This window comes from Pristiophorus japonicus, chromosome 19, assembly GCF_044704955.1.
Source record: "Pristiophorus japonicus isolate sPriJap1 chromosome 19, sPriJap1.hap1, whole genome shotgun sequence".
Taxonomy (NCBI): domain Eukaryota; kingdom Metazoa; phylum Chordata; class Chondrichthyes; family Pristiophoridae; genus Pristiophorus; species Pristiophorus japonicus.
In genome coordinates, this window is record NC_091995.1 from 76,545,407 (window position 1) to 76,573,339 (window position 27,933).

A 27,933-nucleotide genomic window follows, 5' to 3' on the forward strand; every position below is an offset into this window, starting at 1 on the left:
TGGTGTGTTATAACCACAAAATACTTGTACTTCAAAAGCACAAGTGTTGCATTAATTAGGGATACTTATTGGTTTGGTTTTCATCTACACATATTCACAACTCATTTGTAACATTTAGTTTTGCCTTCTACGATAGATTGGACAAACCACTGACCTTGTCAGAAAAGATCGTGTATGGTCATCTCGATGACCCTGTCAACCAGGCGATTGGTCGTGGGGAGACCTATCTGCGCCTCCGACCTGACCGGGTGGCCATGCAGGATGCCACAGCTCAGATGGCCATGCTTCAGTTCATCAGCAGCGGGTTGCCCAGAGTTGCCGTGCCATCTACAATCCACTGTGATCACTTAATCGAGGCTCAGATTGGTGGAGACAAAGATCTGGCAAGAGCCAAGGTAATCTATTGTGTGCAGCACTTTGCTGTGTTTTGATGGTGTGATGAAATGCTATTTAAATGCAAATATTCTCCGATCATCATCACAGGCGGTCCCTCGAGGAAGACTTGCTTCCATTCCAAAAGTGAGTTCTCAGGTGACTGTACAGTCCAATATAGGAATTACAGTCTTTGTCACAGGTGAGACAGACAGTGGTTGAAGGAAAGGGTGGGTGGGGGAGTCTGGTTTGTCGCACACTCCTTCCGCTGTCTGCGCTTGATTTCTGCATGCTCTCGGCGACGAGACTCGAGGTGCTCAGCGCCCTCCCGGATGCTCTTCCTCCACTTAGGGCGGTCTTTGGCCAGGGATTCCCAGGTGCCGGTGGGGATGTTGCACTTTATCAAGGAGGTTTTAAGGGTGTCCTTGAAATGTTTCCTCTGCCCACCTGGGACTCGCTTGACGTGTCGGAGTTCCGACTAGAATGCTTGCTTGGGGCATCTCGTGTTGGGCATACGGACAATGTGGCCCGCCCAATGGAGCTGGTCGAGTGTGGTCAGTACTTCAATGCTGGGGATGTTAGCCTGATCGAGAACACTGATGTTGGTGCGTCTATCCTCCCAGAATCTTGCAGAGCAGCGCTGGTGGTACTTCTCCAGCGCTTTGAGGTGTCTAGTGTATATAGTCCATGTCTCTGAGCCATAAAGGAAGGCAGGTATCACTATAGGCCATAAGCTTGGTGCCAGATTTGAGGTCCTGGTCTTCAAACACTCTCTTCCTTAGGTGACCGAAGGCTGCGCTGGCACACTGGATGCGGTGTTGGACCTCGTCATCGATGTCTGCCCTTGCTGATAGTAGGCTCCCGAGATATGGAAAATGGTCCACATTGTCCAAGGGAACGCTGTGGATTTTGATGACTGTGGGGCAGCGCTGTGTGGCTGGGTCAGGTTTGTGGAGGAGCTTTGTCTTACGAATATTTAGTGTAAGACGCATGCTTTCGTACGTCTCGGTGGAGATGTTGACGATGGCTTGGAGTTCGGCCTCTGTGCGCAGACGCAAGCGTTGTCCACATACTGTAGTTCGATGACTGGAGCAGATGGAATCCCCACCGATGCACTAAATATGACCTCATCTCTCATCTGCAAGGAGGAGAGCATGCCAGGGGAACTCGGATGCCGTAACCGTGACAAAAAAAGGGGACAAGTCCGACTGCGGCACCTACAGAGGAATCTCCTTGCTGTCAGCCACTGGGATAATCATTGCAAGAATTCTCCTCAACCATCTTCCCCCTGTGGCTGGAGGGATCCTCCCAGAGTCACAATGCAAATTCCGTCCACTAAGAGGTACAACGAACATGATCTTCTCCGCGTGACAACTACAAAAGAAATGCAGGGAACAGCACCAACCATTGTACATGCATGGCCTCCTTTGACCTCACAAAGGCCTTTGACACTGTCAACCGTGAGGGTCTGTGGAGCGTCCTCCTCTGTTTCGGCTGCCCCCAAAAGTTGTCACCATCCTCCGCCTGCTCCACGGTGACATGCAAGCCGTGATCCTGACCAACGGACCCACCACCAACCCAATCCACGTCCAGACCGGGGTCGAGCAGTGTGTCATCGCACCAACGCTGTTCTCAATCTTCCTCGCTGCAATGCTCCATCTCATTCTCAACCAACTCCCCGCTGGAATAAAACCAGTGGGAACCTGCTCAACCTTCGCCGTCTCCAGGCTCGATCCAAAGTCGGCCCATCCTCTGTCATCGAACCTCTGTTTTGATGGTGTAATGAGATGTTATTTAAATACAAATATTCTCCGAGCATACAACCGTGGTGTTGTGCACCACATAATATGGTCTCTCTCGCATGTCTCTATTGTTCTTATGTTGCTTGTTTCTCTCTGCATCTCCTCTTCAGCTTCTTAACTTCTCCTTTGTCTCTGTCTCTTCTGTTTCTCTCTCTCTGCTCTTTTCTTTGGATTGTGGGTATCCACTGAGCATTCTCTTGCCATCACCTTAATCCCATCGCACTTCTATCTCATCGCACCTCTGACGTACACCTCTCATCCTCAAATTACTTGCTTCATCTGTTTCCCCCAAGGAGGCATTGTTGCTTTCAGAATGCAATTTGTTCTTGAAATAAATCCAATTGGAATGAGGACTCCCCTCTCTCCTCTGTCTCCCCCCCGCCCCCTTCCCCACGTTACAAGTTATTTTAGGGATTGATTTCTATATTCTAAAAATGTTAAACATTGAACATGGCAAATTATAGCTGCAGATTACAAATGAACTAAAGTGTGCCGAAAGATTTTCCTCATTCGTTAGTATATTTGTGACATAACCTCTGACCAAGCGACAGAAGCAAATATTGAGCAAATGATTAGTCTGAGCTGATCTCAGTAACTTGCTTTTCACACTGATCACTTAACTGTCTTTTTTTTTTACTTTGTAGGAAATGAACGAAGAAGTTTATAATTTCTTGGCGACGGCGGGAGCAAAATATGGAGTTGGCTTCTGGAAACCCGGCTCTGGTATCATCCACCAGGTGACGTGTCAAAAATCAATCCTCCCTCGCTCGCTCTTTAAAGTTTTCTCCACAGCCCCTTCCTCTCGGCCTCTCCTTACCCTCCCGTCTTCCCCCTCCCCACCCACCCAAGAGCGACCGCATTAATTAACAATTTTGGTTTCCTATTGCGTACACCAAACGGCGCTCAGCAGGGTCTCTGAGACTGTAACAACATAAGAAATAGGAACAGGAGTAGGCCATCTGGCCCTTCGAGCCTGGTCCGCCATTCAGTAAGATTATGGCTGATCTGATCTTGAGCTTAGCTCTACTTCCCTGCCCTCTCCCCATAAGCCTTGACTCCCTTTATCTTTCAAAAATCTGTCTGTCTATCCACTTTAAATATATTCAATGATCCAGCCTCCACAGCTCTCTGGGGTAGAGAATTCCACAGATTCATGACCCTCAGAAGAAATTCCTCCTCATTTCCGTTTTAAATGGGCGACCCCTTATTCTGAAACTATGTCCCTAGTTCTAGATTCCCCCACATCCTCTCTGCATCTATCCTGTCGAGCCCCCTCAGAATCTTATACCTTTCAATAAGATCACCTCTCATTCTTCTAAACTCCAATGAGTATAGGCCCAGTCTGCTCAAACTTTCTTTATAAGACAACCCCTTTATCCCGGGCTCCTCTTTACCTCTTTTACTCTTTCCAAATGCAGCTGTGAGCAGAAGCAATTGCCAAGCAGTTCCCACTTCGGATGAAATCCCTGACCGCCGTCGCAAAGCTGCTAGCGTAGCAGCGCAGAGGGTTTTGGCTGACTCTTGCACATGCCAGCCATGAGCGGTTAACGCTCGCCGCTTACTCAGTGCCATTTTACAAATGAACGCGTAGCTGTTACGAATTGGATCTCACCACTGGAATTTGAGGCTGAATAGGATGCATCGATGGCAGCTTTGATCACAGCAGGGTGAATGGCAGCACAGCCTCAGCAGCTTTGCCTGTCCCGCCTGCTTCAATTAACAGCCTTTAATTTATTCCCCCCCCCCCCGCCCCCCCCTAGAGGGGCTGACTCGCTTCGGCTTAGTTCCTCTGTCTGGCAGTCCAGCCGTGACTGGGAATTCGCATTGTAGGGAACTGCAGGTGAGACCCTACATCCCCTGAATCCACAGAGCAAGGAGTAAAAGGCTGGATTCCCAGAAGCTTTAGCCTGCCAAGCTAAGGATTCCTAATTACAAACATTTCAGATGTACACCGCATTCCAGATGGTGTTGGGACCATTTGCTCCAAAGTGCTGTGACCAGGCACCTTTCCACAGAGTCTGTTCGAGTGGTTGGGCTATCAGGAATTTCAGACTTGCAAACGGAATATTCATGTATATAAATATTCAAATGTGCAAAGCTTTAGGTGTAACTGCACAGCCAGATCAAGTTCACAGCCTACTGATCATTTTCATTTGTGGAATGTTAATGTTGCGAACATGCGAACAATGACTGACAGGTAAAGACCCTCTGGTCCATCGAGCCTGTCCCACACAATTGCGATACCTTGTGTATTCCAATATATACAGTCCACCCCACCCGAAACCATGTGATCTCCTGGGAGAGGCAAAAAAACATTTAAAAAAAAATCCCCAGAAAAATCTGGGAAATTCCCCTCTGACCCATCTAGGCGATTGAAACTAGTCCAGGAGATCACTCTGGCCATTAAATTCCTGCAGTACCTACCTTCTGTAAGCGGTGATCGCCGCCGCAGCCAGAAACAAATCCAGCTATCGCTTGAAGGAATTCAGCAAGTCTGCATCCACCACATGAAACAGCAGCTTGTTCCAGAGGTCTACTGTTCTCTGGGAAAAGGACCACCTCCTGACGTCTAACCTAGATCTAGCCTTATACCCCTGGTGCTGCCTAACTTATTTAATTGAAATAAACTGTCAGCTGGAACACTGTCTTATCAACTATCTTATAAAGGTCAATCATATCTTTCCCTCCCCCTCCCCCCCCCCCCCCCCCCCCCCCCAGCCCCCATAGTCTACACTGCTCTAAGGTATAGAGTCCAAACGTTCTTAGCCTAGGTGCAGCGACTAGCTCCTCTCGAGGCTCTGAACATCATTGTGTGATCGCTCACTGAGCTGTGTGAGAGCAATGACTGGCTTATCTATTTAGTTTCTATTTCTTACGGTGGTCTGCTTTAGTTTTGCATGGTGTTCCTTCTACTTCCCAGATAGCCCAACTGAAAAGGGAACATGAGGCCATTCAGCCCCTCAAGCCTGTTCCACCATTTCAGTTCGATCATGCCAGATCTGTTAATTTCAATTGCCCACATTGGTTCCATTATCCCTTAATACCCTTGCCTTACAAAAATATATTAATCTCAGTTCTGGAATTTTCAATCAACTGCTTTTTGGGGGAAGAGTTCCAGATTTCTACTATCTTGTGTGTGTGAAGTGCTTCCTGACATCACCTCTGGCTCTAATTTTAAGGTTAAGCCCCGTTATTCGAGACTTTCCCATAGCCAGCAATATTTTTGGTTTTATAAATGGGGTATATAAGAGTGTCAGAGTAAAGTCGTAATGAATTTACGGAATGCATTGGTTAAGCCACAGATTGGGTACTCTGTGCAGTTTTGGTCACCCTATTATACACAGGATATTAAAACCAGAGAGAGTGTAGGAGATTCACTGGGATAACACCAGCAATGGGAATCTATAGTTATGAGGAGGGACTATTTCTACTCAAACAGAGAAGGCTAAGAGAAGATTTAATAGAGGCCTTAAATTTGTATGGGGTATTATAGAATGAATAGAAGATTTTTCCTCTGGGAGTCAGTACTGAGGGGTTATCAATTTAAACGTTTGAGGCGGAGGAATGTAGTCAGAAGCAATTTCTTCAACGGATTGCTTTGCAGCGAATGGTTGAGACAGAGATCGTTTCATTTTGTTAGGAAAATTGGATAAATGTGGGAGAGAGCAGGGCCATGGGATTAGGTTTACCTTGCTCTAGGAAAGAGCCAGCACGCATACGATGGCCTCCTGTGTTGTACATTACTGTGGTTCTATGGGCCAGGCTCGACAGCGATGTTAACTAGTCTGCCAGCACTCGCTGTATAAATTCATAGAGCGATAATAGAGGGTGATCAGCTCCTGTGGAACTGTAAAGAAAGACTTGCATTTCTGCAGCGTCTTTCGCGACCACCGATCGTTTCAAAGCACTTTACAGCCAATGAAGTACTTTTTGAGGTGCAGTCACTGTTGTAATGTGGGAAACGCGGCAACAAATTTGCGCACAGCAAGTCCCCATAAACAGCAATGTGATGATCAGATAAACTGTTTTTATGTTGATTGAGGAATAAATATTACCCAGGACACCGGGGGGTGACTCCCCTGCTCTTCTTCGAAATAGTGCCGTGAGATCTTTTACATCCACCTGAGAGAGCAGACGGGGCCTCAGTTTAACGTCTCATCCGAAAGACGGCACCTCTGGCACTGTAGCACTCTCTCAGCACTGCACTGGAGTGTCGGTCCAGATATATATGCTCAAGTCACTGGAGTGGGACTTGAAACTCCAGCAAGAGATTGTCATGCTGCGGAGAAGAAAGTAAAAGTTGCACTGAGACGGCAGCCTCCACTGTGTACTGACAAACATGTGATGTTGCTTGCAGATTATTTTGGAGAACTATGCTTACCCTGGTGTCCTGCTGATTGGCACAGACTCACATACTCCTAATGGTGGCGGTCTAGGCGGCATCTGCATTGGAGTTGGCGGGGCGGATGCCGTGGATGTGATGGCAGGAATCCCTTGGGAGCTGAAGTGTCCAAAGGTAAAAATATCTACTTTGATTTGTTAAAATTACAGTTGCCTTGACCAATAACGCTCATAACTGCCAGTCAGCCAGGTGCATGGACCTGCCTGCGATCAATACTGAAGGGAACGAAATGTGGTCGGGCTCCATCTGGGTTCTTGTGTTGTGCACCTTGCCAGATGAAGGCAACAACTGACGGGCTAACTTGCAAAGGCACCGCATGTTGTCATTGACAGCATTGTGTCGCTGATGGTGAAAACTGTTTTACGCTCTCCCATTTAAGAAAACTGAACGGCAGGTGGAGCCAAGAATACAGCAACTTACATTTACATAGCGCCTATAACGTAGTAAAACATCCCAAGGCGTTGCACAGGAGCGTTACACTGAAATATCAGCACACAGTTATATCACTGTTGCAGCTTCTGTGCTGCTGAGCTATCCTATCTGAATTACAACTCAGTGGTGAGAGAAATTCAAATTGTGTGTGTCTTAATTGTCCATCACTGGGCCCCTCCTAACCCTGATTGTGCCTGGTTAGCTAGATATTGGCAGAGACCAGGACTGGGATAACAGATTTTTTTTTGTAGTCACAAGATTTGACTATACTTCACAATGAGCAAGGCTGTTGATTTAAATTTTAACAGCTACCTGACAATTTGGTGGGTCAGTGGGCTGCCCGATGTGCTTCTGAGCCATACAGCAGATGCCACATTCCAGATCTGGTCTGTGTTGGATCAACTGATCTTAACCAGCACAGCGGCAGAGATGTTGCAGTTGGCCACGTTGCGTTAAGCTTTTTAAAATTCACTTTTATGGGATGTGGACATCGCTGGCAAGGGCAACATTAATTGCCCTTGAGATGATGGTGGTAAGCCACCATTTCAGAGGGCAGGTAAGGGTCAACCACATTGCTGTAGGTCAGGAGTCACATATGGACCGGACCGGGTAAGGCCGGCAGATTTCATTCGAGGACATTAGTGAACCAGATGGGTTTTTACGACAATCTGGTAGTTACATGGTCACCATTACCAATACTGGCGCTTTATTGCAGATTTATTTAATTAACTGAATTTTAATTCCCCAGCTGCCATGGTGGGATTTGAAAACTCATCCCCGGATCATTAGGGAATTAAGGGTTGCGGGGAGCGGGCGGGTAAGTGGAGCTGAGTCCACAGCCAGATCAGCCATGATCTTATTGAATGGCGGAACAGGCTCGAGGGGCTAGATGGCCTACTCCTGTTCCTAATTCTTATGTTAGTCCAGTAACATGAGCACTGTGCCACTGTACCTGAAGCGAGGGAGGATTGATTCCTGCTCCTGATCACGATCCACTGGAATGGTCACGTGTGTGATTGTTGGGTGAGGACCGGTTCGGGCTTTCCCTCCCACACACTCTCACTGTCTTGGCCAACACAACAAGGCTGGCCATTTTGCCAACACTCCTGAAAGTTGTTGGTACTTTGACGGTTAAAGACAAACCCCTAGTTAAACCACACCTGGAGTACTGCGTTTCAGTTCTGGGCTCCACACCTTAGGAAAGATATATTGGCATGCAGCATGAAGGGAGTGCAGCGTAGATTTGCCAAAAAGTTAGCAGGACTCGAGGTTAAATTACGAGGAGTGATTACACAAAGGAGTGTTGTATTCCTTGGAATTTAGAAGATTAAGGGGTGATTTGATTGCTGTTCAGGGGAACAGATAGGGCCGATAGAGAGCAACTATTTCCACTGGTTGGGGAATCTAGGACTAAGGGACATAGTCTAAAAATTATAGCGAGGGCTTTCAGGAAAGAACGACTTGCATTTATATAGCACATTCCATGACCACCAGACGTCTCAAAGCGCTTCACAGCCAATGAAGTACATTCTTGGAGTGCAGTCACTGTTGTAATGGAGTAAAGTTAGGAAACACTTCGACATGCAAAGGGTGGTAGAAGTTTTGAACTGTCTTCCACAAACAGCAGTTGATGCTGGGTCAGTTGTTAACTTTAATTCTGAGATTGATAGATTTTCGTTAACCAAAGATATTAAGGGATATGGGGCAAAGGCAGAACAGGCTGGAGGAGCTAAATATTCCTACAAAGGGGCCACAGATGCAGTTGTAGAATATCTCTGGCCTGGTGATTGCTCACTATTCCAGAATGATTCTGGAATGTAAAGATAAATCCCGGCTCCACTGCTAACTGTCTTTTTAAACCCCTCTCCCCAGTCGCCACCTTCACCTCCAACAATAAGTGTGAGGAGCTCATGGGCTTCTTTGTCTCGAAGATCCGTTCGGCCACCTCTGCTTCTTCCCTTCCTTCTCCTAAGGATTCCCCCTGCCCCAGCCCTGACCTCACATCTTTCTCCAGTTTCTCTCCGATCTCCACTCGTGACCTTTCCGAGCTCATCCTGTCTGAGGCCCACTTCCTGCTCCCTTGACCCTATTCCCACCAAACCGCTGACCACCCAACTTCCTTTTCTGGCTCCCATGTTAGCTGACATTGTTAACGCTTCTCTCTCCTCAGGTACTGTCCCCCTTCTTCAAATCTGCTGTCATCTCCCTTCTCCTCAAAAATCATCCCCCGATCCCTCCGTCCTTGCAAACTTACCGCTCCATCTCCAACATCCCTTTCCTCTTCAAAGTACTTGAACGTGTTGTCGCCTCCCAAATCCGTGCCCCTCTTTCCCACAATTCCAGTTTGAATCCCTCCAATCAGGTTTCTGCCCCAGTCACCGTGCCGAAACATAAGAACATAAGAATTAGGAACAGGAGTAGGCCATCTAGCCCCTCGAGCCTGCTCCGCCATTCAATAAGATCATGGCTGATCTGGTCGTGGACTCAGCTCCACTTACCCGCCCTCTCCCCATAACCCTTAAAAATCTATCTATCTTTGACTTGAAAACATTCAATGACCTAGCCTCAACTGCTTCCTTGGGCAGAGAATTCCACAGATTCACAACCCTCTGGGAGAAGAAATTCTTTCTCAACTCGGTTTTAAATTGGCTCCTCTGTATTTTGAGGCTGTGCCCCCTAGTTCTAGTCTCCCCGACCAATGGAAACAAACTCTCTGCCTCTATCTTGTCTATCCCTTTCATGATTTTAAATGTTTCTATAAGATCACCCCTCATCCTTCTGAACTCCAAGGAGTAAAGACCCAGTCTACTCAATCTATCATCATAAGGTAACCCCCTCATTTCTGGAATCAGCCTAGTGAATCGTCTCTGTACCCCTTCCAAAGCCAGAATATCCTTCCTTAAGTACTTCAGGTGCGGCCTTACCAATAACTTATACAGTTGCAGCAACACCTCCCTGCTTTTGTACTCCATCCCTTTCGCAATGAAGGCCAACATTCCATTTGCCTTCCTGATTTCCTGATTACCTGCTGCACCTGCAAACTAACCTTTTGGGATTCATGTACAAGGACCCCCAGGTCCCTCTGCACCACAGCATGTTGTAATTTCTCCCCATTCAAATAATATTCCCTTTTACTGTTTTTTTTTTTCCCAAGGTGGATGACCTCACACTTTCCGACATTGTATTCCATCTGCCAAACCTTAGCCCATTCGCTTAACCTATCCAAATCTCCTTGCAGCCTCTCTGAGTCCTCTACACAACCCGCTTTCCCACTAATCTTAGTGTCATCTGCAAATTTTGTTGCACTACACTCTGTCCCCTCTTCTAGGTCATCTATGTATATTGTAAACAGTTGTGGTCCCAGTACTGATCCCTGTGGCACACCACTAACCACTGATTTCCAACCCGAAAAGGACCCATTTATCCCGACTCTCTGCTTTCTGTTCGCCAGCCAATTCTCTATCCATGCTAATACATTTCCTCTGACTCCGTGTACCTTTATCTTCTGCAGTAACCTTTTGTGTGGCACCTTATCGAATGCCTTTTGGAAATCTAAATACACCACATCCATCGGTACACCTCTATCCACCATGCTCGTTATATCCTCAAAGAATTCCAGTAAGTTAGTTAAACATGATTTCCCCTTCATGAATCCATGCTGCGTCTGCTTGATTGCACTATTCCTATCCAGATGTCCCGCTATTTCTTCCTTGATGATAGTTTCAAGCATTTTCCCCACTACAGATGTTAAACTAACTGGCCTATAGTTACCTGCCTTTTGCCTGCCCCCTTTTTTAAACAGAGGCGTTACATTAGCTGCTCTCCAATCCGCTGGTACCTCCCCAGAATCCAGAGAATTTTGGTAGATTATAAACAAATGCATCTGCTATAACTTCCGCCATCTCTTTTAATACCCTGGGATGCATTTCATCAGGACCAGGGGACTTGTCTACCTTCAGTCCCATTAGTCTGTCCAGCACTACCTCCCTAGTGATAGTGATCATCTCAAGGTCCTCCCTTCCCACATTCCTATGACCAGCAATTTTTGGCATGGTTTTTGTGTCTTCCACTGTGAAGACGGAAGCAAAATAATTGTTTAAGGTCTCAGCCATTTCCACATTTCCCATTATTAAATCCCCCTTTTCATCTTCTAAGGGACCAACATTTACTTTAGTCACTCTTTTCCGTTTTATATATCTGTAAAAGCTTTTACTATCTGTTTTTATGTTTTGCGCAAGTTTACCTTCGTAATCTATCTTCCCTTTCTTTATTGCTTTTTTAGTCATTCTTTGCTGTTGCTTAAAATTTTCCCAATCCTCTAGTTTCCCACTAACCTTGGCCACCTTATACGCATTGGTCTTTGATTTGATACTTTCCTTTATTTCCTTGGTTATCCACGGCTAGTTATCTCTTCTCTTGCCGCCCTTCTTTTTCACTGGAATATATTTTTGTTGCGCATTATGAAAGAGCTCCTTAAAAGTCCTCCACTGTTCCTCAATTGTGCCACCGTTTAGTCCTTGTTTCCAGTCTACTTTAGCCAACTCTGCCCTCATCCCACTGTCGTCCCCTTTGTTTAAGCATAGTACGCTCGTTTCTGACACAACTTCCTCATCCTCAATCTGTATTACAAATTCAACCATATTGTGATCACTCATTCCGAGAGGATATTTTACGAGGAGATCGTTTATTTTTCCTGTCTCGTTACACAGGACCAGATCCAAAATGGCTTGCTCCCTTGTAGGCTCTGTTACATACTGTTCTAAGAAACAATCCCGTATGCATTCTATGAATTCCTCCTCCAGGCTACCCCCTGCGATTTGATTTGACCAATCGATATGTAAAATCCCCCATAACTACTGCCGTTCCTTTTTCACATGCCTCCATTATTCCCTTGATTATTGACTGTCCCACCATGAAGTTATTATTTGGGGGCCTATAAACTACGCCGACCAGTGACTTTTTCCCCTTACTATCTCTATCTCCACCCACAATGTTTCAACATTTTGTTCATTGGAGCCAATATCATCCCTCACAACTGCCCTGATATCATCCTTTATTAACAGAGCTACCCCACCTCCTTTCCCTTCTTGCCTATCTTTCTGAATCGTCAGATACCCCTGTATGTTTAATTCCCAGTCTTGGCCACCTTGCAACCATGTTTCTGTAATGTCCACCAAATCATACCCGTTTGTAATGATTTGTGCCGTCCACTCATTTACTTTATTTCGAATGCTGCGTGCATTTAGGTAGAGTGTTTTCATCCTAGTTTTTAAACCATGATTTTTAGTTTTTACCCCTCCTGCAGCCCTTTTAATATTCAGTGGCCCTTTTTGTTTCTTGCCTTTGGTTTCTCTGCCCTCCACTTTTACTCATCTCTTTTCTGTCTTTTGTTTTTGTCTCCTTTTTGTTTCCCTCTGTCTCCCTGTATTGGTTCCCATCCCCCTGCCATATTAGTTTAACTCCTCACCAACAGCACTAGCAAACACTCCCCCTAGGACATTGGTTCCGTTCCTGCCCAAGTGCAGACCGTCCGGTTTGTACTGGTCCCACCTCCCCCAGAACCTGTTCCAATGCCCCACGAATTTGAATTCCCTCCCTGCTGCACCACTGCTCAAGCCACGTATTCATCTGTGCTATCCTGCGATTCCTACTCTGACTAGCACGTGGCACTGGTAGCAATCCAGAGATTACTACTTTTGAGGTCCTACTTTTTAATTTAACTCCTAGCTCCTTAAATTCGTCTCGTAGGACCTTATCCCTTTTTTTTTTTTACCTATGTCGTTGGTACCAATGTTCACCACAACAACTGGCTGTTCTCCCTCCCTTTTCAGAATGTCCTGCACTCGCTCGGAGACATCCTTGACCCTTACACCAGGGAGGCAACATACCAACCTGGAGTCTCGATTGCGGCCGCAGAAACACCTATCTATTCCCCTTATGATTGAATCCCCTATCACTATCGCTCTCCCACTCTTTTTTATGCCCTCCTGTACAACAGAGCCAGCCACGGTGCCATGAACTTGGCTGCTGTTGCTCTCCCCTGATGAGTCATCTCCCTCAACAGCACTCAAAACAGTGTATCTGTTTTGCAGGGGGATGACCAGATGGGACCCCTGCACTACCTTCTTTGTACTACTCTTCCTGCTGGTCTTCCATTCCCTAGCTGGCTGTGGATCCTTCTCATGCGGTAAGACCAACTCACTACACGTGCCACTTATGTCATTCTCAGCATCGTGGATGCTCCAGAGTGAATCCACCCTCAGCTCCAATTCCGCAACGCGGTCCATCAGGAGATGGAGGCGGATACACTTCTTACACACGTAGTCGTCAGGGACACCGGAAGCGTCCCTGAGTTCCCACATGGCACAGGAGGAGCATATCACGTGACCGAGCTCTCCTGCCATGCCTTAACCCTTAGATACCCTTAAATTGGTAATAACAATGTTACAGTTTACTTACTGATATAAAAATAAAAAGAAAAGCTACACACCAATCACTTACCCCATTGGCTGTGACGTCACCTTTTGATTCCTTTCTACTTTTTTGCTTTCTCTCCCGCTGTAGCTGCACCGGTACGCCTTTTATAGGCTCTCATCAAAGTCACAAATGACATCCTCTATGACTGGGACAAAGGCAAATTATCCCTCCTTGTCTTTCTTGACTTGTCTGCAGCCTTTGACACAGTTGACCACTCTATCCTTCTCCAACACCTCTCCACCACCGTCCAACTGGGTGGGACTGCACTCGCCTGGTTCCATTCCTATCCATCTAATCATAGCCAGAGAATCACCTGCAACAGCTTCTCTTCCTTGGCGACATCCTCCGAAAACACTCAGTTTCCACATGTACACTGATGATACCCAGCTCTACCTCACTACCACTTCTCTCAGCTCAACAATCCCCGCCCCTCCCCCACCCCGAGATGTCTGCGCTCCTCTAATTCTGCCCTCTTGAGCATCACTGATTATAATCGCTCCACCATTGGTGGGCGCGCCTTCTGTTGCCTAGGAACTCCCTCCCTAAACCTCTCCGCCTCGCTTTCCTTCTTCAGGATGCTCCTTAAAACCCACCTCTTTCACCTGCCCTAATTTCTCCTTATGCAGCTCGGTGTCAAATTTTTCTCCCTACTCCTATAGTGCCTTGGGATGTTTCACTACATTAAAGGCGCTATATAAATGCAAGTTGTTGTGGTGTGGAATTCGGGTCCTGCACAGATACATAAATGGAGCTGAACCGTAATCAGATCACTGGTGTTCGTGGAACCACATCACGGAAAATCAGTGCTTTTGTAGAAAGGGGGCGGGAGAGAAGAAACACAGCTCTTTATGTTTGAGGGATTTTAGAATCCACATCAATTGCTGTTCGTATATTTCCCTGTGTGGTACATGCAAACTACAAAACCGGTTAAAATTCCATCCTTAAAGTGGGTCTCCTTCATACCAGCATTGAATCAGTGTGCAAAAAATTGGATTGTTTTACAGTAATAAGCAATGGTTCATTCAGACTGCTCCTACCTCTGTTTCTGGTCATTCTGGCGCAAGCTGGTTTCACCTCGAGGTGTTTGGAATATTGTGAAGTAAAACACTTTGTTTGCTGTTTAGGTTATCGGAGTAAAACTGACAGGGCATCTGTCAGGCTGGACTTCTCCAAAAGATGTCATCTTGAAAGTGGCTGGCATTTTGACGGTTAAAGGGGGCACTGGTTCAATAGTAGAATATCACGGGCCAGGTGTGGAGTCCATATCCTGTACAGGTACGTAAGATAGAGCTGTACTGCAAGGTCACTCTAGACAATCATAATGGTATGTTTACAATATTGCTTTCCTTCCTACAATCTGCAGGCTATTAAAGTTTATCCTCGCCTAATCACTGCCCTAGTTTACCTTGTCTTCTGTCCTGTTTTTTTTTCAACCTTGAACCATCTGGCTGTGGTTCTTCAGCTTACCTTATGCTTTGGTTTGTTTTGCTCCTTGTGCTGTTTTAGCCGATAGTGGGGATACTGTAATCAATGTTCCTGAACTGCGAACAGTTTTGGTCTTTAAGGAGGGATATCCTTGCATTGGAGACGTTTCACTAGATTGATTCCTGGGATGAAGAAAGATTGAGCAGGTTGGGCCTATACGCACTGGATTTTAGAAGAATGAGAGGTGATCTTATTGAAACATACAAGATTCTGAGTTGGCTTGACAGGGTCGATGCAGAGAGGATGTTTCCCCTCGTCGGGGAATCTAGAACTAGGGGCCATAGTTTCAGAATAAAACAGAGATGAGGAGGAATTTCTTCTCTCCGGGTTGTGAATCTTTGGAATTCTCTACTTCAGAGAGTTGTGGAGACTGGGTCGTTGACTATATTTAAAGCGGAGATAGAGAAATTTGAGGTTATGCGAGCGGGCAGGAAAGTGGAGTTGAGGCCACGATCTTATTGAATGGCAGAGCAGGCTCGAGGGGCCAAATGGCCTACTCCTATTATTGTGTTAAGCCGTGCGGTGGTTTGGAGGTGGAGGTACTGCACAGGCCGGTCACCGGCTTTTGAATGGAAAAACTGCACATTTGTGGAAATTTGAATGGGCCATACATCATTAAAGGGGCCATGTACCCCCCCACCCCCCCAAAAAAAATGAGGAAACATTGAATATAATTACTCTTGGCATCCCTAAGGGAGAGGGGAAAGTTAGCCAGAGGTCCTGTTGCTCATCACAATCAGTTAACGCCTGCAGGAATTGGGTGCATGTGTGGTGACGCATTTGGGTGCGTTATAACATAGAAACATAGAAAATAGGTGCAGGAGTAGGCCATTCGGCCCTTCTAGCCTGCACCGCCATTCAATGAGTTCATGGCTGAACATGCAACTTCAGTACCCCATTCCTGCTTTCTCACCATACCCCTTGATTCCCCTAGTAGTAAGGACTTCATCTAACTCCTTTTTGAATATATTTAGTGAATTGGCCTCAACAACTTTCTGTGGTAGAGAATTCCACAGGTTCACCACTCTCTGGGTGAAGAAATTCCTCCTCATCTCGGTCCTAAATGGCTTCCCCCTTATCCTTAGACTGTGACCCCTGGTTCTGGACTTCCCCAACATTGGGAACATTCTTCCTACATCTAACCTGTCGAACCCCATCAGAATTTTAAACTTTTCTATGAGGTCCCCTCTCATTCTTCTGAACTCCAGTGAATACAAGCCCAGTTGATCCAGTCTTTCTTGATAGGTCAGTCCCGCCATCCCGGGAATCAGTCTGGTGAACCTTCGCTGCACTCCCTCAATAGCAAGAATGACCTTCCTCAGGTTAGGAGACCAAAACTGTACACAATACTCCAGGTGTGGCCTCACCAAGGCCCTGTACAATTGTAGCAACACCTCCCTGCCCCTGTACTCAAATCCCCTCGCTATGAAGGCCAACATGCCATTTGCTTTCTTAACCGCCTGCTGTACCTGCATGCCAACCTTCAATGACTGATGTACCATGACACCCAGGTCTCTTTGCACCTCCCCTTTTCCTAATCTGTCACCATTCAGATAATAGTCTGTCTCTCTGTTTTTACCACCAAAGTGGATAACCTCACATTTATCCACATTATACTTCATCTGCCATGCATTTGCCCACTCACCTAACCTATCCAAGTCACTCTGCAGCCTCATAGCATCCTCCTCGCAGCTCACACTGCCACCCAACTTAGTGTCATCCGCAAATTTGGAGATACTACATTTAATCCCCTCGTCTAAATCATTAATGTACAGTGTAAACAGCTGGGGCCCCAGCACAGAACCTTGCGGTACCCCACTAGTCACTGCCTGCCATTCTGAAAAGTCCCCATTTACTCCTACTCTTTGCTTCCTGTCTGACAACCAGTTCTCAATCCATGTCAGCACACTACCCCCAATCCCATGTGCTTTAACTTTGCACATTAATCTCTTGTGTGGGACCTTGTCGAAAGCCTTCTGAAAGTCCAAATATACCACATCAACTGGTTCTCCCTTGTCCACTCTACTGGAAACATCCTCAAAAAATTCCAGAAGATTTGTCAAGCATGATTTCCCTTTCACAAATCCATGCTGACTTGGACCTATCATATTACCTCTTTCCAAATGCACTGCTATGACATCCTTAATAATTGATTCCATCATTTTACCCACTACCGATGTCAGGCTGACCGGTCTGTAATTCCCTGTTTTCTCTCTCCCTCCTTTTTTTAAAAAGTGGGGTTACATTGGCTACCCTCCACTCCATAGGAACTGATCCAGAGTCAATGGAATGTTGGAAAATGACTGTCAATGCATCCACTATTTCCAAGGCCACCTCCTTAAGTACTCTCGGATGCAGTCCATCAGGCCCTGGGGATTTAACGGCCTTCAATCCCATCAATTTCCCCAACACAATTTCCCGACTAATAAGGATTTCCCTCAGTTCCTCCTCCTTACTAGACCCTCCGACCCCTTTTATATCCGGAAGGTTGTTTGTGTCCTCCTCAGTGAATACTGAACCAAAGTACTTGTTCAATTGGTCCGCCATTTCTTTGTTCCCCGTTATGACTTCCCCTGATTCTGACTGCAGGGGACCTACGTTTGTCTTTATTAACCTTTTTCTCTTTACATACCTATAGAAACTTTTGCAATCTGTCTTAAAGTTCCCTGCAAGCTTCTTCTCGTACTCCATTTTCCCTGCCCTAATCAAACCCTTTGTCCTCCTCTGCTGAGTTCTAAATTTCTCCCAGTCCCCAGGTTCGCTGCTATTTCTGGCCAATTTGTATACCACTTCCTTGGCTTTAATGCTATCCCTGATTTCCCTTGATAGCCACGGTTGAGCCACCTTCCCTTTTTTATTTTTACGCCAGACTGGAATGTACAATTGTTGTAGTTCATCCATGCGGTCTCTAAATGTCTGCCATTGCCCATCCACAGTCAACCACTTCAGTATCATTCGCCAATCTATCCTAGCCAATTCACGCCTCGTACCTTCAAAGTTACCCTTCTTTAAGTTCTGGACCATGGTCTCTGAATTAACTGTTTCATTCTCCATCCTAATGCAGAATTCCACCATATTATGGTCACTCTTCCCCAAGGGGCCTCGCACAACGAGATTGCTAATTAATCCTCTCTCATTATGCAACACCCAGTCTAAGATGGCCTCCCCCCTAGTTGGTTCCTCGACATATTGGTCTAAAAATCCATCCCTTATGCACTCCAGGAAATCCTCCTCCACCGTATTGCTTCCAGTTTGGTTAACCCAATCTATGTGCATATTAAAGTCACCCATTATAACTGCTGCACCTTTATTGCACGCACCCCTAATTTCATGTTTGATGCCCTCCCCAACATCACTACCACTGTTTGGAGGTCTGTACACAACTCCCACTAAACGTTTTTTGCCCTTTGGTATTCTGCAGCTCTACCCATATAGGTTCCACATCATCCAAGCTAATGTCCTTCTGAACTATTGCATTAATCTCCTCTTTAACCAGCAATGCTATCCCACCTCCTTTTCCTTTTATTCTATCCTTCCGAAATGTTGAATACCCCTGGATGTTGAGTTCCCAGCCCTGATCATCCTAGAGCCACGTCTCTGTAATCCCAATCACATCATATTTGTTAACATCTATTTTCACAGTTAATTCATCCACCTTATTGCGGATACTCCTTGCATTAAGACACAAAGCCTTCAGGTTTGTTTTTTTAACACCCTTTGTCCTTTTAGAATTTTGCTGTACAGTGGCCCTTTTTGTTCTTTGCCTTGGGTTTCTCTGCCCTCCACTTTTCCTCATCTCCTTTCTGTCTTTTGCTTTTGCCTCCTTTTTGTTTCCCTCTGTCTCCCTGCATTGGTTTCCATCCCCCTGCCATATTAGTTTAAATCCTCCCCAACAGCACTAGCAAACACTCCCCCTAGGACATTGGTTCTGGTCCTGCCCAGGTGCAGACCGTCCGGTTTGTACTGGTCCCACCTCCCCCAGAACGCCCTCTCCTGGTTCATTGGCAGCTATCATTCCCTGTCACGCATGGATAATGGCCTCTTAGATGAGGTATCAGAGGGCTACTGCCTCTGGACACATACTCCAGCTGGGAGACAATGCCTTCAGGAGACAAAGGAAAACGAATAAGGAGAGAAGGCTAATTGTAATGCCTGCAATTTCTCACACATTGGGAACAGGGAGACAATCTCACATCAGAAGGTGGGAATGCTAAATCCTCATGGCTTCTCATGCATCTTTCGTTGGCCAATTGAGCAGCAGGGGCCTAGTCCAGTCTAGAAGTAAGAAAAGGCATGGAGAAGGGTTGGGTTTCAGCAGCAGATAAGCTGGGGCAAGAACAGGCGATGTTTTATTGAACCACAGCAACCGGCAAATGGAGCCTCCGATTAACAGTGGATAGTATCTATGCCATTTGCAGCGCTCCCTCAGTTGAGCACCGGAGTGTCGACAAGATTATGGAACTCAAAACCATTACCTTCTGCTCAAGCGGCATGCAAGTCTATCAATAAAATTGGGACTACTGTGCCCTATCAAACTAATTCTGATCTCGCCTGCATGGTTATTTAATATACTCCCAGTTCCTGCAGCTTTTGTTTACCGTCTCCCAACAACTGCTAGATTTTGTTACCGGAGGGCGCTGGTAGAATTATGCTGCTACCTGAGCAACAATGGGAAATTCCAGTTTGAGCTATAACCGAACCTTTTTCCCCTTCCAGGCATGGCGACCATCTGCAACATGGGGGCCGAGATCGGAGCGACCACCTCCGTTTTCCCCTACAATTCCAGGATGAAGACATACATGGACAAGACCGGCAGAGAAGGTGGGTCCGAGGAGAATGGCTGACTTACTTACTTGTTGATAATTGCACCTAGAGGGTAGATGAGAATTTATTCGATAGTATTTCAAAGTGTGGTTCAAAATGAACAAGTGATGGGACATGAGTGACGAAGGAAGACTGGAGTAAGTTGGTCTCGTTTAGCTTGAAAAGAGGTGACTGAGATGTTACATTATATAGCTTGCATTGTAGAAATATGTAGACTGTAATGTATGGATGAGTTAAATCCAAAGTATGTCTTCAGCATTTTCAGCCTTGTTCTTAATTTGAACGGTCAGTATGTCAGAAAGAGCTTCTTTATGTAACAGTGATGGAATGGCCTTCTGAGCAACGTTTCCTGCAGGCTGCACTATGTTGCACAGCCTGTTTCTTTCAAAGCGCAATCCCTTTAAATTTCTGCGCATGCGCAGTATTCCAATATAAAAGCTTGTGAGCGAACAGGGAGGGAAGTTGGAGATTACTGCGCGGCCGCACACGCGCACAGCTTAGAGGGAACATTGCTTCTGAATATATCGATACAGGCGGAAACCTTTGTCCGTTCAAGATTTGTGAAGCTTTTTCCCTCCGCGACTGCACTAAGTTGAGGCGGCCACCTCTGTATTTACCTCGTGCTCACATTATCGGTGCATTACAGAGATTCTCTTCCATCATTAAGGCTACTAAGTCTTTAAGTCACAGCTCCTTTGAAGATTCAGTTGCTAAATTCACCGCCCAGCGTGGACCAAATTAATAATGCTTTGGGTTTGGGGCTGGGTCTGCGCTGCTAAGACTAGAGCAACAGTCGGGGAGGGACTGTAATTGGCCTCGGTGTGGGCTGAGGTGGATTGCTATCATTTCAATTCAGCGGCCTCCTACTGCTGACCTCAGCAACTCCACCAAGCCCGTTTCTGTGCTGCGCATTCTTCATCCGCCCCCACCCCACCCCCAAGATGAGGGGAATCGGCATTCTGCATTTATGTCCAAATATTAAGACCGAGGGAGAGGCCAGTATTCCTCATTTGCTGGTGTGCTCCACGCATTGTTCCACTCTGCCAGCTACTGAGATGAACTGAATCTGTTTCGGGCACACATTTCGGAAACATGAAAATAATTCTCTAAACCTTCTTCTATCAAGCAGGAATCAGCAGTGAGTTACTGCTTCAGTTTTGTTCTTGGCTTTCGGACACCGCCTAAGTCTAGTAACACTACAAGCGCACTGCAAATTCCACATTTTGTCTTTAGAATAATGTGGGAGGGGGAGGGAGAAGGGAAGGCAGTAACTGGCCATTGATTACACTGTCCTCAGCCAGCAAGCAGCGAGGCATTTTTATGTATGCAATTATTCAAAATATTACACTATAAATTGAGCGGTGGGACTTCTCTATGTAGCCTGGAATACTGTGACTCTGTTTGAATTTCCACCCCTTTCACATGGAATTTTACCCCCTCTCCTGAAGTCGCCATCTATTCTGCATATCCCCAGGGTATTTATCCCAGAGCACTAAAGGAGACTAGGAAGATTAGCGCGGTATCGACCGTTATTGTGAGGGAGTTATTGGAGAGGAACCAGGAGCTGGGCATTAGGCCAACATAATGCCCATATTCAAAGAAGACGACAACTCAGATACAGATCACTACAGACCCATTAGTATTACTTCAATCCCATGTGAAATAATGGCATCGATTATCGGCTGTAATACTAAATTAGTAAACAGCAGTTAACAGCCCATATAAGAGCTGAGATGCTGGCTATCGCTGACCAGCCTCTTTGACTTTATTGAGGAAGTGACCTCTTAAGGGGACATTACAACAAAGCATGCCTAGATTTCCGAAGGCATTTATAAGAACATAAGAATTAGGAACAGGAGTAGGCCATCTAGCCCCTCGAGCCTGCTCCGCCATTCAACAAGATCATGGCTGATCGGCTGTGGACTCAGCTCCACTTACCCGCCCACTCCCCATAACCCTTAATTCCCTTATTGGTTAAAAAATCTATCTATCTGATTTGAATACATTCAATGAGCTAACCTCAACTGCTTCCCTGGGCAGAGAATTCCACAGATTCACAACCCTCTGGGAGAAGAAATTCTTTCTCAACCTGGTTTTAAATTGGCTCCCCCGTATTTTGAGGCTGTGCCCTCTCGTTCTAGTCTCCCCGACCAGTGGAAACAATCTCTCTGCCTCTATCATGTCTATCCCTTTCATTATTTTAAATGTTTCTATAAGATCACCCCTCATCCTTCTGAACTCCAACGAGTAAAGACCCAGTCTGCTCCCATCTATCATCATAAGGTAACCCCCTCATCTCCGGAATCAGCCTCGTGAATTGTCTCTGTACCCCCTCCAAAGCTAGTATATCCTTCCTTAAGTAAGGTGACCAAAACTGCACGCAGTACTCCAGATGCGGCCTCACCAATACCCTATGCAGTTGTAGCAGGACCTCCCTGCTTTTGTACTCCATCCCTCGCAATGAAGGCCAACATTCCATTCGCCTTCCTGATTACCTGCTGCACCTGCAAACTAACTTTTTGGGATTCATGCACAAGGACCCCCAGGTCTCTCTGCACCTCAGCATGTTGTAATTTCTCCCCAATCAAATAATATTCCCTTTTACTGTTTTTTTTTTTTTCCCCAAGGTGGATGACCTCACATTTTCCGACATTATATTCCATCTGCTAAACCTTAGCCCATTCGCTTAACCTATCTAAATCTCTTTGCAGCCTCTGTGTCCTCTACACAACCCGCTTTCCCACTAATCTTTGTGTCATCTGCAAATTTTGTTACACTACACTCTGTCCCCTCTTCCAGGTCATCTATATATATTGTAAACAGTTGTGTTCCAGCACCGATCCCTGTGGCACACCACTAACCACCGATTTCCAACCCGAAAAGGACCCACTTATCCCGACTCGCTGCTTTTTGTTAGCCAGCCAATTCTCTATCCATGCTAATACATTTCCTCTGACTCCGCGTACCTTTATCTTCTGCAGTAACCTTTTGTGTGGCACCTTATCGAATGCCTTTTGGAAATCTAAATACACCACATCCATCGGTACACCTCTATCCACCATGCTCGTTATATCCTCAAAGAATTCCAATAAATTAGTTAAACATGATTTCCCTTTCATGAATCCATGTTGCGTCTGCTTGATTGCACTATTCCTATCCAGATGTCCCGCTATTTCTTCCTTAATGATAGCTTCAAGCATTTTCCCCACTACAGATATTAAACTAACTGGCCTATAGTTACCTGCCTTTTGTCTGCCCCCTATTTTAAACAGAGGTGTTATATTAGCTGCTTTCCAATCCGCTGGTACCTCCCCAGAGTCCAGAGAATTTTGGTAGATTATAACGAATGCATCTGCTATAACTTCCGCCATCTCTTTTAATACCCTGGGATGCATTTCATCATGACCAGGGGACTTGTCTACCTTGAGATCCATTAGCCTGTCCAGCATTACCCCCCTAGTGATAGTGATTGTCTCAAGGTCCTCCCTTCCCATATTCCCGTGACCAGCAATTTTTGGCATGGTTTGGCTTTTGTGTCTTCCACTGTGAAGACCGAAGCAAAATAATTATTTTAGGTCTCAGCCATTTCGACATTTCCCATTATTAAATCCCCCTTCTCATCTTCTAAGGGACCAACATTTACTTTAGTCACTCTTTTCCGTTTTATATATCGGTAAAAGCTTTTACTATCTGTTTTTATGTTTTGCGCAAGTTTACTTTCGTAATCTATCTTTCCTTTATTGCTTTCTTAGTCATTCTTTGCTGTCGTTTAAAATTTTCCCAATCCTCTAGTTTCCCATTAACCTTGGCCACCTTATACGCATTAGTTTTTAATTTGATACTCTCCTTTATTTCTTTGGTTATCCACGGCTGGTTATCTCTTCTCTTACCACCCTTCTTTTTCACTGGAATATATTTTTGTTGAGCACTATGAAAAGCTAAAGTTAAACTCCAAGGTGTGGGATGAGACCGAGGTATGAATAAGAGACTGGCTGTGAAGGGTGAGAAAACCAGAGTTACATCTGGGTGGGGGGGGGGGGTACTGTGTAGTGAGTGAATCGGTGTTGGAACCACTAATTCCATCAGAAATCAAATGCAAATTGGTTAAAAATGCAGATTATATCAATCTAGGAGGTGCAATGCATTTGGAGGAGGCAGTACAGAAAGTACAGAATTGGTTGGACAAAATATACAAGTGGGCAGAACAAAGGTAGCAAACTATTCTGATTGTAATGGTTCTCTGGTCAAACATGACCTTGCATACTTTGTCTAGTTCTGGTCATGGGGACATGCAGTTTTAAAGGCAGTGCAGAGAAGAGCCATAGATTATTGATCTAAGTTACAAATAAAAGCTGGAGAAACTTGGGGCTGGACCTTCCACTATGGTTGTTATCGCCCAAAAATGGACGATATTTCCAGCCTTAGTGTTTTTTTTCAGGATCGCTGGAATGTCGCCCATTTTAAAAACCACTAGCTTCGCCTTTTTAATTTGGGCGATGGCCTTAGTGATGTGAAGTGGGCCTTAGCGATGTATTCAGTCGTGCAAGGCTGGCATCCATAGCAACAGCCGTTCTGCGCATTTGTGCTTTTTTTCAGGCAAAGAGCTTTTCCCACAGGAGTTGACAGAAAGAACAGCGACCTAGTCCCCATCAATAACATAAAAACCTTTCTTTTATTCTAGCCCCTGTTGCTTTATAAAATGAAATCTATCAGCCAACTGAGGTGAACTCCATTTCCTTCCTTAAGGGATAACATACTCTAGTTCTGCTTCTACTTGTACTGTGGACAAGATGGGGAAAAAAATCCATGATTAAAATTAAACCCTGACATTACAGCAATGCACTTGTATGCAACTTTTCTCATTTTATTCTACCATCTCTATTCTGCAGCATGTGATTAGTGATCAATACTAGTTGAGAAATTACAACCCCCCCCCCCCCCCCCCACATCACTATAAATACCCTTAATTTGTCCTCAATAAATACAAAGTGATTAGATGATTGGCAAGAGTTAAAAAAGCCCTTAAGATCACTCTCAAATTGATTCTCCTGACAGCCTTTTAGTACAGATCTCCCCGTAGTGCCGAGTTATTGCAGCTTTTCTTCAGCCTATTTTTGGGCAAATTGTGGGCGAAATGCTGATAATCTGGGCCATAATGGGGCGCAAGTTTCCGTTATGAGCACTATTCTCGTCCTTGAATGAGGATGACTGCATTTTTATTTTAAGTAGGCCGGGCGATGCAGCTCGTTCAGCAGTGCCGAAAGTTGGGCCGGCAATAATCGGGTGCTCGTTTCCACTTTTCAGCAAAAATATGGGCGATAGCCTGCATCTCAGCTCTTACATGGGTGATGATGTGCCAAACAAGGCATCAGAGAGTTGGTCTAGAGATATTCAAGACTGTAAATAGCACAGAAATGGTAAAGTCAGAAAACTATTACATTAAATTTTAAGAGGATGTAACCAGAACTGAAGAATTTTAGTTGTGAGGAAAGATTGGATAGACTGGGGTTTTCTTTGGAACAGAGGATGCTGAGGGGAGCTATATAAAATTCAGTTGTATAAAATTGAGGGGCCCAGATAGAGTGGATAGAAAGGACCTATTTCCCTCAGCAGAGAGGACAACAACCAGGGGGAGCATAGATTTAAAGTAGTTGGTAGGAGGTTTAGAGGCGAGTTGAGAATTTTTTCACCAGAGGGTGGTGGGGGTCTGGAACTCGCTGCCTGAAAGGGTGGTAGAGGTACATTTCAAAAGTACTTGGATGTGCACTTGAAGTGCCGTAATCTGCAAGACAACAGACCAAGAGCTGGAAAGTGGGATTAGGCTGGATAGCTCTTTCGGCTGACGCAGACACGATGGGCTGAATGGCGGTCTCCTGTGCCGTAAATTTCTATGATACTAAGTTAAACCTGAAGCTCCAACTGCAAGATGCCATTGTAATCACCGAGAATAGAACAAGGGGACATGGGTTCAAACTAGTAACGGGTAAATTTAGTACAGATACCAAGGTTTTTCCTTCACCGTGATCAGACGGAATGGACTCCTGGATAGAACCAGTTGAATGCTGTTCTAGGAGAGACGGAGTGTTACAATGAGCAGTTCTTTAAAGGTTTTTTCCTTCCACAATTTTCAGAGGTCGCTGCCTTAGCTGACGAGTTCCAAGACCTGCTGGTTCCTGACGAGGGCTGTGAATACGATCAGCTGATTGAAATCAACCTCAGTAAGGTAAGGAAGCCTCGACAGCTTCTGGTAGTAACTTTCAGTCAGAACCTCATAGCGTCTAGCCCACATTGTTTTAAAACTGGATTCAGCCCTCCTCAGTTTATTTCATGAGTCATTCACTAGAGAAAGAAAGACTTGCATTTATATAACAACCTCAGGGTGTCCCAAAGCAATTTACAGCCAATGAAGTACTTTAGAAGTGCAGTCACTTTTGGGAAAGGCTGCAGCCAATTTGCGCAAGCTCCAGCAAACAGCAATGGGATAAATGACCAGATAAACTTTTGCTTTATGTCACCTGAGGGATAAATGTTGGCGAGTATACCGGGAAGAACTCTTCCATGGGATCTTTCAGGTCCACCAGAGAGGGCTTGAATGTCACTGACCTCTGACAGTGTAGCACTCCCTTAGTACTGCACTGGAGTGTCAGTGTAGATTGTGTCAAGTCTCGAGTGGGGCTTGAACCAAAAACCTTCTGACTTGAAGGCAAGAGTAGGAATAAAAGGGTCCTTTTCAGAATTGTAGGCAGTGACTAGTGGGGTGCCGCAAGATTCAGTGTTGGGACCCCAGCTATTTACAATGTACATTAATGATTTAGACGAAGGAATTGAATGTAATATCTCCAAGTTTGCAGACGACACTAAGCTGGGTGGCAGTGTGAGCTGTGAGGAGGATGCTAAGAGGCTGTAAGGTGACTGGGACAGGTGCATGGCAGATGCAGCATAATGTGGATAAATGTGAGGTTATCCACTTTGGTGGCAAAAACAGGAAGGCAGAATATTATCTGAATGGTGAAAGATTAGGAAAATGGGAGGTGCAACGAGACCTGGGTGTCATGGTACATCATTCATTGAAAGTTGGCATGCAGGTGGTGAAGAAGGCAAATGGCATGTTGGCCTTCATAGCGAGAGGATTTGAGTATAGGAGCAGGGAGGTCTTACTGCAGTTGTACAGAGCCTTGGTGAGGCCACACTTTGAATATTGTGTACAGTTTTGGTCCCCTAATCTGAGGAAGGACATTCTTGCTATTGAGGGAGTGTAGCGAAGGTTCACCAGACTGATTTCCCGGGATGGCAGGACTGCCATATGAAGAAAGACTGGATCGACTAGGTTTATATTCACTGGAATTTAGAAGAATGAGAGGGGATCTCATAGAAACATATAACATTCTGACGAGATTAAACAGGTTAGATGCAGGAAGAATGTTCCCAATGTTGGGGAAGTCCAGAACCAGGGGTCACAGTCTAAGGATAAGGGGTAAGCCATTTAGGACCGCGATGAGGCGAAACTTCTTCACCCAGAGAGTGGTGAACCTGTGGAATTCTCTCCCACAGAAAGTTGTTGAGGCCAGTTCGTTAGATATATTCAAAAGGGAGTTAGATGTGACCCTTACGGCTAAAGGGATTTAGGGGTATGGAGAGAAAGCAGGAATGGGATACTGAAATGCATGATCAGTCATGATATTGAATGGTGGTGCAGGCTCGAAGGGCCAATGGCCTAGTCCTGCACCTATTTTCTATGTTTACCCACTGAGCCATGGCTGGCAGTTACCATGTTGTCTTTATTGTTCTCTGCCGACTGCTGCAGGTCATTTTGGAGCTAGCAACTGACCACTGCAACGGTAAAAGCCACTAGTCCTCCATTTTAACGGTAACTAAACCTGTGTTTGTTGTTGTGCTTTCACACACGCGCGCACAACACGCCAATATACCACGGTCTGTGCGGAGTTCGCTGCTGCTGATTTTTCTCCATTGCCCTTGACTGGATAGGGTAGGAGGAGGCTCGTGTGGAGCATAAACACCGACAGGACTAGTTAGGCGGAATGGCCTGTTTCTGTGTTCTACATTCTATGTCATTCCCGACTGAAATTGAACAACCTGGTGACATTCACTCTAGGAAATCGGCAGCTGATGTCAGGTAGC

General features: G+C 45.6%; 1 protein-coding gene across 1 annotated transcript in view; it reads left to right on the top strand.

The window, feature by feature from the left end:
* Positions 1-27,933, top strand: part of aco2 (aconitase 2, mitochondrial) — a 78,345-nt gene that overhangs the window by 8,940 nt on the left and 41,472 nt on the right. Inside the window, exons 3-8 of the mRNA XM_070861654.1 lie at positions 137-395; positions 2,819-2,911; positions 6,532-6,690; positions 14,610-14,760; positions 19,687-19,791; positions 25,926-26,017. Coding sequence (XP_070717755.1) covers positions 137-395; positions 2,819-2,911; positions 6,532-6,690; positions 14,610-14,760; positions 19,687-19,791; positions 25,926-26,017 — 859 coding nt within the window. The remainder of the gene's footprint in view (positions 1-136; positions 396-2,818; positions 2,912-6,531; positions 6,691-14,609; positions 14,761-19,686; positions 19,792-25,925; positions 26,018-27,933) is intronic.